Raw genomic sequence first — 14,813 nt, 5'->3', positions numbered from 1 at the left:
TATGCACTTAGTCAGCAACATAGGTTTAATCAACATTACCGTCAGACTCCAACGTGTGCGAAAGTGCTTGTTTCAGGAGCATCCCGGTGAGTTAGCCCGTGGACGGGCCATCATGGAAACACTCGAGGTCTTGGCATCCATTACTAGGGTAGGTTCAAATGTATGAGATTCCATGACTATGATCGTCCTGACCTGCGAATGCCTGGATAGCTGAGCGATCGCGTAGTGAGAGTGTTGGGCCAGGTGAGTGCCATCCTGGAAGCGTGCGCTCCCAGTGTCACACTCTCCAACAGAACCCAGGAAAATTCACACTTCAAGGTAACTACTAATTGCTTCTATCTAAATTCAAGATCACACCAAACGGCTTTGCAGGGACAAACACTTATCTTATCGGCGAGCGTAACCCTTACACGCTCATCGACACCGGTGAAGGCAAGGACGCCTACATCCCTCAGCTCGAATCCGCTCTCTCCGATACCTGCAAGCTCACAAACCCAAATGAACCCCACATATCCGATATCATCATCTCTCACTGGCACCAGGACCACACAGGCGGGCTCAACTCCGTCCTTTCGCTCTTGCGGAGAATGTGGGACGAGCGGAACACACCGGCGCAGTTCAAGCCGCCCCGTATTCATAAATTCCCTTTTGTGAATGCACCGTCTAACTCTAACGCAATTATCGCGCCGCCACCGCCGGGCACATATACCCCCACCGCCAACGGTGCTTTCCTGCACGATCTTGTACATGGCCAGCTTCTCCATATAACTGGCTCGACCATGCCCATGCGAGTCATACACGCTCCAGGACACACCACCGACTCCATCTGCCTCTACGTACCCGACGACCGCGCCCTCTATACAGCTGATACCGTCCTAGGCCAGGGAACAGCGGTATTCGAGGACCTAGGAACATACATCTCTTCCGTGCGCGGGCTTCTTACATTTCAATCTGATTATACTGTGTTGTACCCTGGGCATGGCCCCGTCGTCGCCGAGGGCCCTAAGCTCATTAGCACATACATCGCGCATCGTATGGAAAGAGAGGCGCAGATTGTCGGCGTCATCGAGAAACCTAGCCCTGACGGGCAGCCTTGGTCTACGTGGGGAATTGTGTCCACGATATATTCTGCGTACCCGCAGAATCTATGGGAACCCGCTGCACGAAGCGTGAATCAGCATCTTGAGAAACTTCAAGCTGAGGGCAAGGTGAAGAAGGTTGAGGGCGAGGGCAAGGACATCAAGTGGGAGCTGCTGGCGAAGCTATGAAAGGCGGCAAAGGGCCCGATTTCAGTTCACATACTATCAAAGCAACAGGAAAAATTTAGCGTGAAGTAGATCCTGCATTCAATGTAATATACAAGTGTCATATAACGTGAAGATCTCGCGAGCACACGTACATCTGCCGCCATTATAGCGCATCAAAATTGATATGATGCGATGCCCTCCTCCGCTCCAACTCATCCTCTCTCTTCTCATTCAGGTGCAGAACGAAGACAATGCCTGCTAAAATGAAGGTTGCGGCTACAACTGTAAGCGTTACCCATGGGACCCAAGCCCCTGGACGGAGGAACAGCTCCCTTCGCCATGCACCATCACCAAGAGCAGGGTGGATGACAACGCGTGAGTTCGGAATGACGCCTTCCATATTGATGAAATGTTCTTGCGTGTGCTTGGTTGAGCCGACAAACAGATTCTCGATGTAATTGTTCGTGCGCCCGAGTCCGAAGAATGAATATGGCGTCAGAAGGGAATGATAAGAAGTTTGAGGAAGCTGCCCGACTTGAGCAGCAGCACGACGGCCAGAAGTGTCGAGAACTGTGTATTTATACGATGCACCAGAATAGCTCACGCCGAAGGGCTGCATCAACTGCATCAACGCAGTTTTCTCACGAGACTAGAGCAAGACTCACGGAATACGTCGAGCCGTTTGACTCCGTACACCATCCATTATTACAGGCACCGTTTAGCACTGAGCTGGGTATGAGCACAGAAGCCATGAAGAGATATCTCCCCTCACCTATAGCATTCAAAAAGAACGCATCATAATAAAAGTTGTTCTGAACAAACAATACAGTGCCTTGGTTCTGCTGCCCATTTCGCTGCACGACGATATCCAACGTACCCTTGTATACAGGTGAAATCAACCCCATATGCAGAATACAGAAGGTAAATACTCACATCCTCGTCCATATCCAAAAATGAGACTCCGCGAGCGTCCTTCACAGCTTCCAAAGACTCAGCACCCTTTGTGACAAGTTCGAAGCCCCTCCTGCCATTCCCCTTTTCGTCGCATCCTCCCAGGCCTTTGGCACAAGGCTCGGAGAACAATAGTTTGGGTGTACGCGATTGATCAGAGGGGTTCGAGACAATTAGAAGCAGATCCGGAAAACCATCAAGGTTAGCATCTCCGAGTTTGATAGGCAGGGGAATAGATGGAGAATACGTGGTATCGAGGACTAGGAGAGAGCTCGTGGGAGAGGAAGGAAGAAGGTCTGAGAGTGGAATCTGCACGTATGCCTGGAGTATACTAAGTAAGGCTACGGAGTGCGAAAAGTGGGCAGCAACGAACGTCATTTTCGCTTCCTGTACTCAAATCGAACTTGAAATTTGGGTCCGCGGTGCACAGCTCCTCTGGTCGTCGACACGTTCGGTTTCCTCGCTTGTCTGTGGCGGAAGATGTTGGGGAAGTACACAGCGGCAATTGTTTGTTGTACACTATGTTGATAAAACAGCCGGAGCCCACACCAGCTGAGGAAACGGACGAGCATGAGGGAAATACCATGTCGATAGTGCCATCCCTGTCTGTCTATTGATTGGTATGGGTCGGAGATGTGAAAAAAGGAGGCACAAACCGACGTCAGCAAAAGATATCCCCTGCGTTCCAGAAGGCAGGTCACCGCTCTGGTCTAACGAGAATCCAGAGTCCTTATTATTAACCCAGATCTGGTATGACTTCTTCCCCGAACTATCCTGGCATACCAGAAAAATATCTCCAAACACAATTGTTAAGTTGACAGGTATAAAGTCGTCCTACATACCTGCTAAACAATCACCATTGAGATCAATCACAGCATTGCTGTGAGGATTGGCGAGCGTGCACTGGTTTCCAGTAAACGGAGGGTCAATACTATTCCATGGTCAGTTGGAAGATGCCGCGCGCAGCCTGAAACACTTACAGTTCGAACAGCGTTGGAAGACTCTGCGATGCATTCCACGTATTCCGCCAGACTGTGAAAGGGGCTGTATAAGTTCCCTGTGAATATGCAGTGCCCAAGAGGTCAATTTTCATGTCTCCATCGATATCAACTGGTATGGGTTCTGAGAGCGTCGAAGATGCGACTGAAATGAAGTCTGAGGCTACAATTACGATTATGGTGGAATGTTCAGCATGAGGTAGATAGGACTCACCAAATGTACCGTCATGATTGCCCGTGTAGAGAGTCATGTCTAGCCTATCTGAAGAAGCGCGATCTGAACTCATGACAAGCGCATCGAGCTTGCCGTCGTGCGTAAAATCGCCTGGAATGACATTATGAATAGGCTTCGGGTGTCGCAATGATGAGACCTTCTTAAATGAAAACGCGTCTACCGGGAGTGAAGTGATCAGAGGGATTATTTATGGGGTGCACTATTATCTAACCGTGCTGCCAGAGGTACACAGACAAGGTCTGCTGGTCCGAGTCTATTGACAAGACGTCCAAGCTATTGGGGCAAAAAATTCAACACATCATTCACAGATAGATACATATGCATATGTAGCTCACAATTGGTCCCCATTGAAGTCTCCAAATGCGACTACCCGATCCCCGTCATTAATGCCTACTAAGCCTGCGTCCAGGAGGGAGTTCTTCGTGAACCGTTTCGGCGAGAACGGCCATATTGATGCGACGGGTGACGAGAGCAGCAATATGGTCAATGTCAGGTATGCTGGAATAGATAATAATGGCTGGTGTCTTTGTGCGCTCCAAGACTTGAAGAACGAGCTAGCCATGATGAATCCAGAGTCACGCTAACAAGCTGTTGCGTGTGGTAAGCTTATTATTCTTCTTGGATAAGGGTGTTTCAGTCACAGAAACTTGACCCGCGCTCTTCTGGAGGAAGTAATTGAGAGTACTACGGTATGACAGTGTCAAACGATGAGGCAAACACCATATTCTTCTCACGTGATTTGCACATCACATGTCTCATGAATTGACTGCGGTTCGCACTTATCACACCTACCTGCATGGGTACCCGTGTTCAAATTATGCTCTATGATTCGGCGTCATTGTCCTGTAAAATTCTTTGTGCCATCATTCATGCGGCAGTACATGTGTCAAGCACCCGAAGTCCCGGACCTAAGCTCTAACTTACCTGAACTTCCAAGTTCATGTTAAAGGTGCCCAGTAAACTACACAAGTTATCGCGCTAGCCCTAACCTTGGTACGAGATAGCGACTGCAGTCGCTACCACATAGTCTATATGCATCGCAACATTAAACCTCTCTCATCCGAGACACCCGAAATATGAGGTTCATTACCCGTGCAACCAGGTCATCACACACGTGTTCCATGACAGTTCCATTGACACCATACGCCCCTGCACCATAGGAGGTACACGTACAGTGCCAAATGCCTTCCCCGCCTGATTGGAACGTGACCCTTAAATACGTTTTTTTTTTACATTGCTTCACGGAGGGAGCAATAGTAGCAACGTCCTATGGGGACATCCTCCATCGGGCCTTTGTGCTTCCGAAACTCATGCAGCGAGGAAATTTGGGGGGGGGGGGGGGGGGCCGCCGGCAGTTGCGGGCAAGTTGTGTGCGGTAGACAGTGTTGAAGTTTGGCTTGATTAAAGGCCTTAACAATTTGGTTTGTATCACCACATGAACATACATTCGGACTCATTGCATTAGTACGTACAGATTCCGACCGGGCCTGTTTCGGACCAGAGCAATTGAGATCTCTTTCGTGGACCTCATGCATCTCGCTTGAACCAACAAATCGCTTGTTTAGCAGCCGAAAGACAAGACTTCTGTTACTTGAATTCACCGGCGGTGATACCCTGTCAGGTAGAGTCGCGCCCTCATTGCACAAACACGAGGCGAAGTCCCTTAGTAGGCACCCTGCCCCTACTGCGCTTGTGTTTAGATGTGAGGTTGAGTTGCGAACTCTGATCTCGTACTTGAAATTTTACTACCACAGGAGTAAACAGACTGTATATAAAACATTTGTACTGGTACGTCCATCAAATCATAAGTCCGAAGAAACGCTGACTGCAAATATGACAATGAACAAGCACTTGAAGACAAGTTAAAGTAACATCATCTGGGCGGGTGTCTACGCTGAAAGACCTCCATCTACGCACTGCTACCCGAGCAATTCTTCTTGTGATTACTAAGAGTGTCCCTGCGCGAGAACTTGCTGCCGCAGTCGCAGAAGTGTACGATCCCCAGGTGCATTTCTTCCACATGCTCGCAGAGGCTCTTAATATTGAACTCTTGGCCACAATGGTTCCATCTGCACTCGGCGCGCGCGTTCTCTTGCCAGCGAATTCCATGAATTTCACGTAGGTGAGCAGACAGCTTGAAACCACGAATCAAGTCGTTGCAATGCAATCCGTGCGGATAACCCCACATGCACTGGAACATCTCTTCAGGAGAATGGGCAACCTGAAAATCCTGATTAGATGCAGCGATCGACGGTCAGAATATGGATAATTTAGACCTACAGAGAGTCCTGGTGCAGTAGAGGAATCAGATAATCCGTTGCTAGAACAGCTATAAACATGGTTTGACATGGTATGATCGAAGGAACTATAACCTAGCGAGATGTGAAGGGCATCAACGATCTTATACTCTTGTTCCCCCTCCCCCCAGCTACCTAATAGACGACGTATACAGCATGGAATTGAACGTTTGCCAATAAATCGGCGATTACATTTAACCTTCATGGGGAGCAATCGAATTAAAATCAGGCCAACCCGTCACTAGGGGGCCAACTTTTCCCAGACTGCCAAGTTTCACACGCACTAACTTAAGGAAGCGCCTGCGAGCTTTATGATGTAATTTATATCTCGATGCGACTGTGACATACCACGTCGGGTCCCAGTTAAAACAAATCGATATTTCCGAATCATCTTCTCTATTTAAGCAGGCGCGCGCTTAGCGCTTAGCAATGCAGAGCGGCATTTCGGACTCCAGCCGACCAAATACTAATATCAATACTGTGAGTCTGATAGAATTCTCCATTTAGCTGTCGGAAGGTAATTCAAACACTGGGTGGATCACAAGATGTCAGCACGTTTCAACAGCGCCCCGCTGCGCTCGGCAAGAGAATCATTGAATGAATAATATCGTCAAACTTGGGGGGGTCTAATAACAGATTCTAAATCTGCAGTGGTCTGCGCTTGGCTATGACTCGTTGGGAAGGACCTTCGACGGAACTATCATGAGTATTTGAATGTGTAAAGGTGTGATAAAAGAAAAGAAGGCTGTCGTCGAGGTTTCAGAATAGCAAGTTTCAAACTTGCACAGCACTGCATGAATGCAAGAACAGATTTCAACAGATTTCGAATCTAGTGCACCAACCCCTTGGCAAAGGTGAGTTCAGATGATCATCCACGTAATTGTTGGTGAGTGAATTTGCTGCAAAGGGTGATCATAGATAAACCATTTTAGGTAGGTTTCAAACCTGCAACATTCAACTGGGAGAATACGTTATTGCGCCTACATGGTTATGGAAGATAGATCTTTAAGGGACTACCTATGAGTGACTGTAGATCTGGGTGCGGAGCGCTCACCAAAAAAAAATTACTCTCAGGGTTTCGAAACTATAATTTGTTGTGGTAACCACTGGCACTGGGCTATGAGACATAACACTAGAATTATAAGAGGTATCAGTCGAAGGTAGGAGATACACAGGCTCCTCTGGAAGAATATGATGGAACGCCACGCTGTACGACTCGTCTTGTGACCTTTGCCATTGATGACTTGACAAGAATGCACACTGAGAACGGCCAGAAAACCAAGCTCTTTGACAGAGACGCGCACGCCTCTAACCAAGAAATCTTCTGCCTGATGGGAGTCAGGGAAAATACGGAGCAAGCAGGAAATGTAATCCAATGGCGGAACATAGGGGTCGTGGAGAATTAGATATGTCAATGTCGCCAGTGTATTGGATAGACACGCAATCAATCTAGAGTAAGAAACGAGTTCAGAATCCGGGTTGTCTTATGGTCAAGATGCGACGTGTTCTAGTCGCCACCACTGTGGCACCTGGAAATACCACAGATTTCTCGGCTTGCTGTACTGATACTCTGTCAACATGAATATTGGGTGGTCGAGAGCAGCCGGCAGCTCAGAACTGTCCTCTGTCTTTAGTGATATTTCCTCTGTATTAGAACTAGTGAGTAATAAAGAAGAACTGAAAAACAAACAAACGTACAGGCTTGGTCGTCACGGTAGTGTAAGGAATGCCGACTATGTGTGGCTCTCGTTATTCGATATCTGATGCATCTCCTCTGCGTAGTATGCCAGCGACGAAGTGCCGCTCGAGCCCAGCAGAGGTGTGAGATGGAGAGTGGGTGTCTTTTTCAGTTGTTCCGTTCGTATTGGAGCGCTAGGGACTAAGGAACGTGGTGCAGCGCTGTGATGGTCGCGTCACCTATGGAGGAAGATAATTAACACTATACTACTCGAGAGGGACTGTTTAATTTATGGGAGACGTACTAATCCACATCCTCAGCGTATTCGATGAGCACCTTGAATTGGCAGGCCACCGTTGTGCATACCAGTAGTATGTAGTTGCAACCACCGTAGTACTAGTAGCGACAAGCAATTTTCCCGGGCCATCCGTAGAAAATGCCGCAGAATCCACCTATGTTTCATGATAATTCAATAGGTTGTTGATATTGCTGTTGATGTTCCATAACCGCACTGTCAGGTCGAATGGTACGCCTTCGAGTGTGCGATTTTTGTTTTTGGGAGATGTTTCAACTTGAACGAGTGCTGATTTCTGTCTATTAATAGGTGGCTGTGCCCAATGCTCGACCTTGACACCCGTCTTGAACATTTCGCCTATTTTAAGTTAACATTAACCACTTTCAGCGAGCGCCCGCCCATCGTACCCTCGGTTGGTCCAAGGATGTCGATGATGCATGATGGTCTTGCCGTTCTTGACATTCCTCCGTTGAACGATCCACTCGCTCCCCACCTGGACTGCAGCAGAGAGACCGCAATTCCGTTGCGTGCCTTGTCCACTTTTTGATGACTTTGCCCGTGTCGACATCCGAGAATTTAACTGTGCCATCTTCACTCCCCCTTGCTGCTTTCTCGCTCTCTGATGGTATGCACTCCTCACTACCTTCATCTTGTCAGGCCTTCCCGACCTGCACGTCGTTATCTAAGTTCAGGTAGGCGTCAAACTCAGCCATAAACGGTACCAGCGTGTTTTTCTATCTTTTAGTGAAGCACTCTTGTTGATGTTGATTTTCTCACGACAAGGGAAGGCATCATTCTTGTTCACGGACTTTACCTAATGAGCGCGGTGTGTCATTCATGCTGTATCATCGTGTTCGCCGCTTCAGGCTGTGTAGTCAGGCGCCCGAGTCTCATTTTCTAATCATATGCGCATTTTCTTCATCTCCGTTGAATTCTTGGCATCGTGTCTGATAATTGGACCCGCCCGTTACACATCGATGCTTGCAAAAGCTAGGAACGACATAGATGAAGATACATCCTCCGAAGTGTAATTTATGAACATACGAAGGCAAGTACGCGCAGCAGGAATCCCCGCCACCGTGCTTATCCAAAACATTGAGCAACAATTGCGTGATGCATGAAGAATTTAGGCTGGGCTGAATTCGTATCGGTTTCAAATTCATCAGTAGGCCTAGGTATGCCGTTGTTATATCTTTCCATCCTTGTGACGTGATGTGCTAAAGCTTTATGTGCCGGGGCGGGGCCGCACTACTAGGTCTATCTGTGTTGAGAGATCTCATCTAGGCTCGAGACTAGCCTGGCTTGTACTATGTCAACATTCACTCTCTAAAGACGTACATCAAACTGGCCCCCATCTGTATACTACTGCCACAGGTTCTCTTGAGTCTATTTAGAGTTCTCCGCGGGAGAACACGTCCCTACTCTTGCAGGGATATACAATCCCTACATGTATATTTTCCACATGTCTGGCAAGTGATTCTTTGTTTAGTTCTCGATAACAATCTTTTTATTTGCATCTCACTCGTGTCATGTCTGTGCCATGAACTCCGTGGATGTCGTGTAAATGAGTGGAGAGATTGCGGCCACGAATCAAGGTGGCGAAGCGTCCCATCTGCACAATTTCACATACACTGGAATATCTTATCGAGCGAACGCTGAAAGTGCCGAGTCTCGGACGCAGCGACGTCACGCCGCCAACGTGCGGTGAGAAGATTGAGAACCTACAGTGGCGGTGCAGTAATACCCAGTTGTAAACTCGCATCGACAAGTAGTACGTGTTCAATGTTTCATGCGGTCCCCGGGGTGCCTTGGAGGGAGCGCCGACTCTAGCGCTCGAGATGATAATAGGAGAGAAGAGGCGCTGAGGCAGCCCACCTGTATCGGACCGCATTAGCAGCCTCCCCAAAATATACCAGCTGTACATGGGCAGTATTTACTATTTTTACTGCTAAACATGTATACCACTCGTATCATGTGAATAAATATACTAGTATGTAGCTGTACAGGTTGATTTGTGAACGCCCTAAGACGGCGCTACTGTCCTTGCATGCGTTGGGACCATTGACCACTTATACGATAGAGATATTTATACAACGAAGTACTATGGTGTGCGTAGTGTCCACCATAGGGCCCCGTTACACAGGACAATAAGCAAGGATCCAGAAATAAAAGGTTCACGACTTCCTGTACAGCCCTAGATCAAGTTCCACTTGCCAATCAACTATATTCAGTCCCAGAGCTAAGAAAAGAGCTGCAAACTTGCCACTGATCGAGACAGCATTAGCCGACATGAAGCGTCCGCCGCGCCAAACCTTGTTTGCTTAGCCTCCTCACATCGTAAACTCCACCAGTTACACCACCTCCTAAATGACTGCGGGGCTATCAATTGACGCGAGGAATAATTTCGAGGAAACTTCGCATTTTTGCGAGATTGTGATGCCGACAATCGGGCTTGGGCATTTCATTATACAGAAATGTATGCCCCTCACAAAAGAGACACTACGGTGTGAACAGGAAAGAATGGCGCACCATTCGAAAATTCACTAGGACCTGTCAGTGTAATGTTTTTGCGAAGCTGTTGTCGACCGAGGTGAGTTCTAGGCTAGAACTTCTTCAGTAACGACAACAAAAAGACAAACCAATTCTGATTCACTTTCTCGTAGAAATACACATATATTACACTTACAGTACATATTCCCTTTGAAATCCGACCGTAATCCTTCTCAATCGAAGTTAGAACTTCAGGCGCTTCAAAAACTGGTCGATCAAATTTGTCGTAAAGTCTTCCACCACCTGGAACCTCGCGATCCCACATGCTTCGCATTCAATGTGCTGCATCAAGCCTGAAACCAACTTGTACTTCCTCTTGCACTTTGGGCACTTGAACTCATCCGCGTCATGTGTTGGAGAGTTGATGTGGGAGTTCAGAGCCCCCAAGGTACGGAAAGTACGGTGGCAAAGATAACACTCGTAGGCAGTGCCGTTGAAGGCGCGCTCTGTCACATAGTAAGTCACAACGCGAATCGTTCCTCCTTCTATGCGGCGAGAGACCGAAATCGTAGGCACTACCTCGAGTGCATGGACTGCCGCGGTTACTTGGGCTCGTGAGATATTGTGACAAGTCCCTGACTCGATATGAAGGGCAATCGAGGAAGGGGTCTTGAACCTCTTTGGGCACAAAGGGCACTCGAAATCCAGACCCCTGTGCACAGGAGAGGATGAGTGCTGTGCGGCAGGGTCTCGTATCAATATATGAAACGTGAAAGCGAGAGCAGGACTTACTTGATCCAATGAAGTCGGGGTGGCAAAATCGCGCGAGCAAGCAAAGCACCAATTGTGCTTTGAGCTGGCAGCAAGGTGCTGATAAAGGCTTGCCAGGTCAACAAACCACCTATTGCATCCTATACAGAGCGGTTCTTCGTCTTCGTCTTCGTCACTGTCACTCTCGAACCCATAGTCGTCCGATTCACCGTCGCTGCGATGTACCACAGCGTTTTGCATGTGCTGACATAAAAGGTGAGTGAGTTAGGAGAAAATGGCAACATGCGTCTCACGCACCTGATCCAGTCCAGTAAAAGTCGAGAATAATCTATCACAGTCCTCGCAGAAGGGGTGGTCAGCTTTGTCGCGACAGTGGGCAAACAATGCCTGAGTGGAACGAAATGAACGGTCGCATTGGTTACACTGTGCCATGGTAGTGGAAGTCAAGACACTCGGAAGGTCGCCACAAGACCTCGGAGTATTTATTCGAATTGGCAAGCATGAACGTAAGGTGGCTATGATGCTGTAACAAAGAAGCTTGAAGAGAGCACAGATATTTGGCAGATGAGTTCAAGGCAACATGAGTTGTCATGATGATTTTGTTAGACATCTGACATAGGGAACATAGGGGGGCACGCGTATCAGGCAAGGTTGTGACACACTAAGACAATTTTTGGCTCAGCTATAATAGCCAGTCGCAGTTACGGGCAGCCGTATGGAACAGAGTGCGACGCAGGTATCATCATGATAAGAAAATAATAAAAACAGCAAGAAACGACAAAAGCATGGAAGTGCAGGTAAGGACCTGTGAAACAAAGAAAATATTTTGAAGTGGTCATGAAGGAAATTTGTTCTGGTTTGGAGTTGTGGCTGTGTCCAAGCTCAAGGCGTGCCTACTGCGTGTTTCGCAGCTTTGAAGTCGCGGTCTAGCTTCGTTCATTTCTGTAATTCTTTGCCCTTGACCATCATCTGCTAGTCTGCCCGTCATGTCAACAGGTCTCGGTTCCGAAATTGTTTCTGTTATTAACAAACTGCAAGACGTGTTTACCGCCGTTGGTTCCTCAGCATCCCAAATAGACCTGCCACAGATTTGCGTGCTTGGAAGTCAAAGTAGTGGTAAGAGTAGTGTGCTCGAGGTCCGTACCGCGACATTCGATGTATACAAAGTGCACTACTTACATCAATGTATTAGAACATCGTCGGAAGAGATTTTCTTCCTCGTGGCACTGGTATCGTGACACGGCGACCACTAGTCCTTCAACTCATTAACCGTCCCGCAACTGCGCCTCAAGCAAATGGGACATCAAATCGTATGCTTCCTTTCTTGGCTCTATTTACCTAGCTGACTTGTGACAGCACAACTCAACGGCAGTGATAAGCAGGCGAACGAATCGGAGTGGGGTGAATTCCTGCACCTTCCTGGTGAAAAGTTCTATGACTTCAACAAAATTCGTGCCGAAATCGTTCGAGATACAGAAGCTAAGACTGGTCGCAATGCAGGCATCTCACCACAACCGATCAACCTACGCATATTCTCTCCCAACGTCCTTACCCTCACTCTCGTCGACTTGCCTGGTCTAACCAAAGTCCCTGTCGGAGACCAGCCCAAAGACATTGAAAAGCAAATCAAGGACATGCTGGTCAAGTATATCTCGCGGCCAGCATGTATCATCTTGGCTGTCACCGCCGCCAATACAGACTTGGCGAACTCTGATGGTTTGAAGCTAGCTCGGGAGGTTGACCCAGAAGGAACGAGAACGATTGGTGTATTGACTAAGGTCGACCTTATGTAGGTCCATGATTTGATAATGGTGTAGCTCTTGAAGCTAATGCGCCAAAAGGGACCAAGGAACGGACGTCGTGGATATCCTTGCAGGACGCGTCATCCCGTTACGTTTAGGATATGTGCCAGTGGTAAACCGAGGACAGCGCGACATTGACACATCCAAGACAATTGGCGCTGCATTGGACGCGGAGCGCAGTTTCTTCGAGTTACACCCTTCGTACAAAGGGAAAGCCCAGTATTGCGGAACTCCTTTCCTTGCCCGTAAGCTAAACATGGTGCGTGTCTTGGCTACTTCCTATTACTGTGCGGATTTGTCACTAACGTTTTACTCACGTCTTAGATCCTCATGCAACACATTCGTGCCACTCTGCCCGACATCAAAGCCCGTATAAGCCAGCAGCTTCAGAAATTCACTGCCGAGTTGGCTACCCTGGGTGGTCCTTTGGGTGATGCATCCTCTGGCAACATAGTCCTTTCGGTCATTACGGAGTTCACAAATGAATTCCGAACGGTCATTGACGGTAACACCAACGACCTCTCGCTGAATGAGCTGAGTGGTGGTGCACGAATCAGCTTCGTCTTCCATGAGTTATTCAATAATGGTGTCAAGAGTATCGACCCCTTCGACCAGGTCAAGGATGGGGATATTCGAACTATTTTATACAATTCTTCGGTGGGTTTGTTACTCGCGTATTTGGAGATTGTTCATTAAACTCCTCCACAATACAGGGTCAAACACCATCCCTTTTTGTTGGCACGCAAGCCTTTGAAATCATTGTCAAGCAACAGATTAAGCGACTGGAAGAGCCTAGTGTTAAATGTTGTCAGCTTGTATATGACGAACTTATTCGCATCCTCGGACAACTCTTACAAAAAATTGTATGTATCCAGGCGACTGACAAACGCAATGAAGTGCTAACAGTATCATACAGCAAGCCTTCAGACGTTTCCCTGCGCTCCGGGAGCGCTTTAACTCCGTTGTAATTAATTTCTTCAAGAGTGCGATGAATCCCACTACGAAGCTTGTAATTGACATGGTTTCGTGCGTTCATAATGGCAGATTTAATCTTTCTTTTACATTCTTACGCACTTGGTTGACTAGGATGCAAGCATGTTATGTCAACACGACTCACCCCGACTTCCTTAATGGACACAGGGCAAGTATATATGACTTCGATCATCTTTTATGAGCTCATGCATCATGCACAGGCTATGTCAATAGTTCAAGACAGACTGAACGCTAACAAACCTCCAACGCCAGTTCCAGACGCCAAGTCAGGGAAGCTTGCTGCGGGTCAAATCAACAATAATCGTGACTTGGATGTTGATATCAAGAAGGAAGAGCCGAGTTTCTTTGGCTCATTCTTCTCGTCTGCCAAGAAGGGGCAACCTAAGAAGGCCGGTCCCGTCATGGAGGCCGTACGTCCTTCTCATATATGTAAATGCACCGCAACTTATATTCGCGTTTCTTAGCCTCCAGCTGTGATTAGACCCCTGTCCGCTCTCAGTGAGAGGGAAACAATGGAGACTGAAGTTATCAGTGTGTCGTCTTTACGCATTTCTTCACTCGTGCGATTAATTTGACCTCCTTATTCAGAGCTGCTGATCCATTCATATTTCAACATCGTCAAACGCGAAATGATCGACATGGTTCCAAAGGCCATTGTACTAACGCTCGTCAACCACTCGAAAGAGAACTTGCAACGCGAGCTTCTTCAAGAGTTGTATAAACCTGAAGTGCTCGATGACTTGATGAAAGAGAGTGACTTTGTCGTCAATCGCCGGAAAGAGGTTGTTAGTATGGTTACGGCGCTGAACAAGGCCGAAGAGTACGTGGAATCTTCCTCCATCAGACTTTACTCTGTACTGACCAATTGTCATATAGGATCGTTGCTGGTGTTTAGACACGTGAACTACTATGGGGAAGTTTCACGCAGGTCCTTTGCATGACCTCGTAGCCGTTGTGCTTATGGACCGACTATTAGTATTAATACCCTCTACACAATATGTTCTACCAGGTACCAGACTTCATACTTCTTATTGTTACGGTTTTCCACATCGCCAG

At 47.7% G+C, this 14,813-nt stretch overlaps 4 protein-coding genes across 4 annotated transcripts; 2 read left to right on the top strand and 2 right to left on the bottom strand.

Annotated features, from left to right (window-relative positions):
* The first annotated feature begins 30 nt into the window (after nucleotides 1–30).
* EDB93DRAFT_1123796 (beta-lactamase-like protein) lies at nucleotides 31–1,363 on the top strand. Its single transcript, XM_041448656.1, has 4 exons — nucleotides 31–148; nucleotides 211–243; nucleotides 294–318; nucleotides 373–1,363. Exons 1-4 carry the CDS (start codon nucleotides 113–115, stop codon nucleotides 1,266–1,268), a joined length of 990 nt encoding a protein of 329 aa, XP_041311372.1. The 5' UTR covers nucleotides 31–112; the 3' UTR covers nucleotides 1,269–1,363.
* On the bottom strand, nucleotides 1,364–4,141 carry EDB93DRAFT_1123789 (uncharacterized protein). The gene is made up of 11 exons (XM_041448655.1): nucleotides 3,767–4,141; nucleotides 3,643–3,704; nucleotides 3,411–3,587; nucleotides 3,179–3,359; nucleotides 3,041–3,129; nucleotides 2,855–2,992; nucleotides 2,572–2,804; nucleotides 2,181–2,519; nucleotides 2,020–2,125; nucleotides 1,913–1,971; nucleotides 1,364–1,860 (listed from the first exon to the last, which is right to left on the bottom strand). Exons 1-11 carry the CDS (start codon nucleotides 3,991–3,993, stop codon nucleotides 1,411–1,413), a joined length of 2,061 nt encoding a protein of 686 aa, XP_041311371.1. The 5' UTR covers nucleotides 3,994–4,141; the 3' UTR covers nucleotides 1,364–1,410.
* Nucleotides 4,142–10,290: 6,149 nt separating this feature from the next.
* EDB93DRAFT_1220680 (uncharacterized protein) lies at nucleotides 10,291–11,826 on the bottom strand. Its single transcript, XM_041451144.1, has 3 exons — nucleotides 11,260–11,826; nucleotides 10,984–11,205; nucleotides 10,291–10,926 (listed from the first exon to the last, which is right to left on the bottom strand). Exons 1-3 carry the CDS (start codon nucleotides 11,392–11,394, stop codon nucleotides 10,435–10,437), a joined length of 849 nt encoding a protein of 282 aa, XP_041311370.1. The 5' UTR covers nucleotides 11,395–11,826; the 3' UTR covers nucleotides 10,291–10,434.
* A 16-nt stretch (nucleotides 11,827–11,842) lies between these two features.
* On the top strand, nucleotides 11,843–14,781 carry EDB93DRAFT_803537 (Dynamin central region-domain-containing protein). Its single transcript, XM_041457536.1, has 11 exons — nucleotides 11,843–12,098; nucleotides 12,155–12,272; nucleotides 12,319–12,751; nucleotides 12,804–13,023; nucleotides 13,089–13,421; nucleotides 13,478–13,627; nucleotides 13,681–13,905; nucleotides 13,958–14,167; nucleotides 14,222–14,288; nucleotides 14,346–14,577; nucleotides 14,634–14,781. Exons 1-11 carry the CDS (start codon nucleotides 11,949–11,951, stop codon nucleotides 14,650–14,652), a joined length of 2,157 nt encoding a protein of 718 aa, XP_041311369.1. The 5' UTR covers nucleotides 11,843–11,948; the 3' UTR covers nucleotides 14,653–14,781.
* The last annotated feature ends 32 nt before the right edge of the window (nucleotides 14,782–14,813 follow it).

The sequence above is a fragment of the Suillus bovinus genome, assembly GCF_016758785.1.
Source record: "Suillus bovinus strain UH-Sbo-P2 chromosome Unknown EDB93scaffold_7, whole genome shotgun sequence".
In the NCBI taxonomy this organism is placed as follows: Eukaryota; Fungi; Basidiomycota; class Agaricomycetes; order Boletales; family Suillaceae; genus Suillus; species Suillus bovinus.
Note: the sequence above shows the minus strand (reverse complement) of the source record. Positions and strands in the feature narration are given on the sequence as shown.

Excerpts from the sequence above, each read along its gene's own strand:
- EDB93DRAFT_1123796 (XM_041448656.1), top strand. The coding sequence starts at position 113 with ATGGAAACACTCGAGGTCTTGGCATCCATTACTAGG. Across the intron at positions 149-210 it reads TCTTGGCATCCATTACTAGG|CTGAGCGATCGCGTAGTGAG; the intron begins GTAGGTTCAAAT and ends ATGCCTGGATAG. Across the intron at positions 244-293 it reads TAGTGAGAGTGTTGGGCCAG|AACCCAGGAAAATTCACACT; the intron begins GTGAGTGCCATC and ends ACTCTCCAACAG.
- EDB93DRAFT_803537 (XM_041457536.1), top strand. The coding sequence starts at position 11,949 with ATGTCAACAGGTCTCGGTTCCGAAATTGTTTCTGTTATTAACAAACTG. Across the intron at positions 12,273-12,318 it reads AGCAAATGGGACATCAAATC|CACAACTCAACGGCAGTGAT; the intron begins GTATGCTTCCTT and ends GACTTGTGACAG. Across the intron at positions 13,628-13,680 it reads GACAACTCTTACAAAAAATT|CAAGCCTTCAGACGTTTCCC; the intron begins GTATGTATCCAG and ends AGTATCATACAG.
- EDB93DRAFT_1220680 (XM_041451144.1), bottom strand. The coding sequence starts at position 11,394 with ATGGCACAGTGTAACCAATGCGACCGTTCATTTCGTTCCACTCAGGCA. Across the intron at positions 11,206-11,259 it reads CTTTTACTGGACTGGATCAG|CACATGCAAAACGCTGTGGT; the intron begins GTGCGTGAGACG and ends CTTTTATGTCAG. Across the intron at positions 10,927-10,983 it reads CCCCGACTTCATTGGATCAA|CACTCATCCTCTCCTGTGCA; the intron begins GTAAGTCCTGCT and ends CCTGCCGCACAG.
- EDB93DRAFT_1123789 (XM_041448655.1), bottom strand. The coding sequence starts at position 3,993 with ATGGCTAGCTCGTTCTTCAAGTCTTGGAGCGCACAAAGACACCAGCCA. Across the intron at positions 3,705-3,766 it reads GACTTCAATGGGGACCAATT|CTTGGACGTCTTGTCAATAG; the intron begins GTGAGCTACATA and ends TTGCCCCAATAG. Across the intron at positions 2,126-2,180 it reads TTTTGGATATGGACGAGGAT|GGTACGTTGGATATCGTCGT; the intron begins GTGAGTATTTAC and ends CCTGTATACAAG.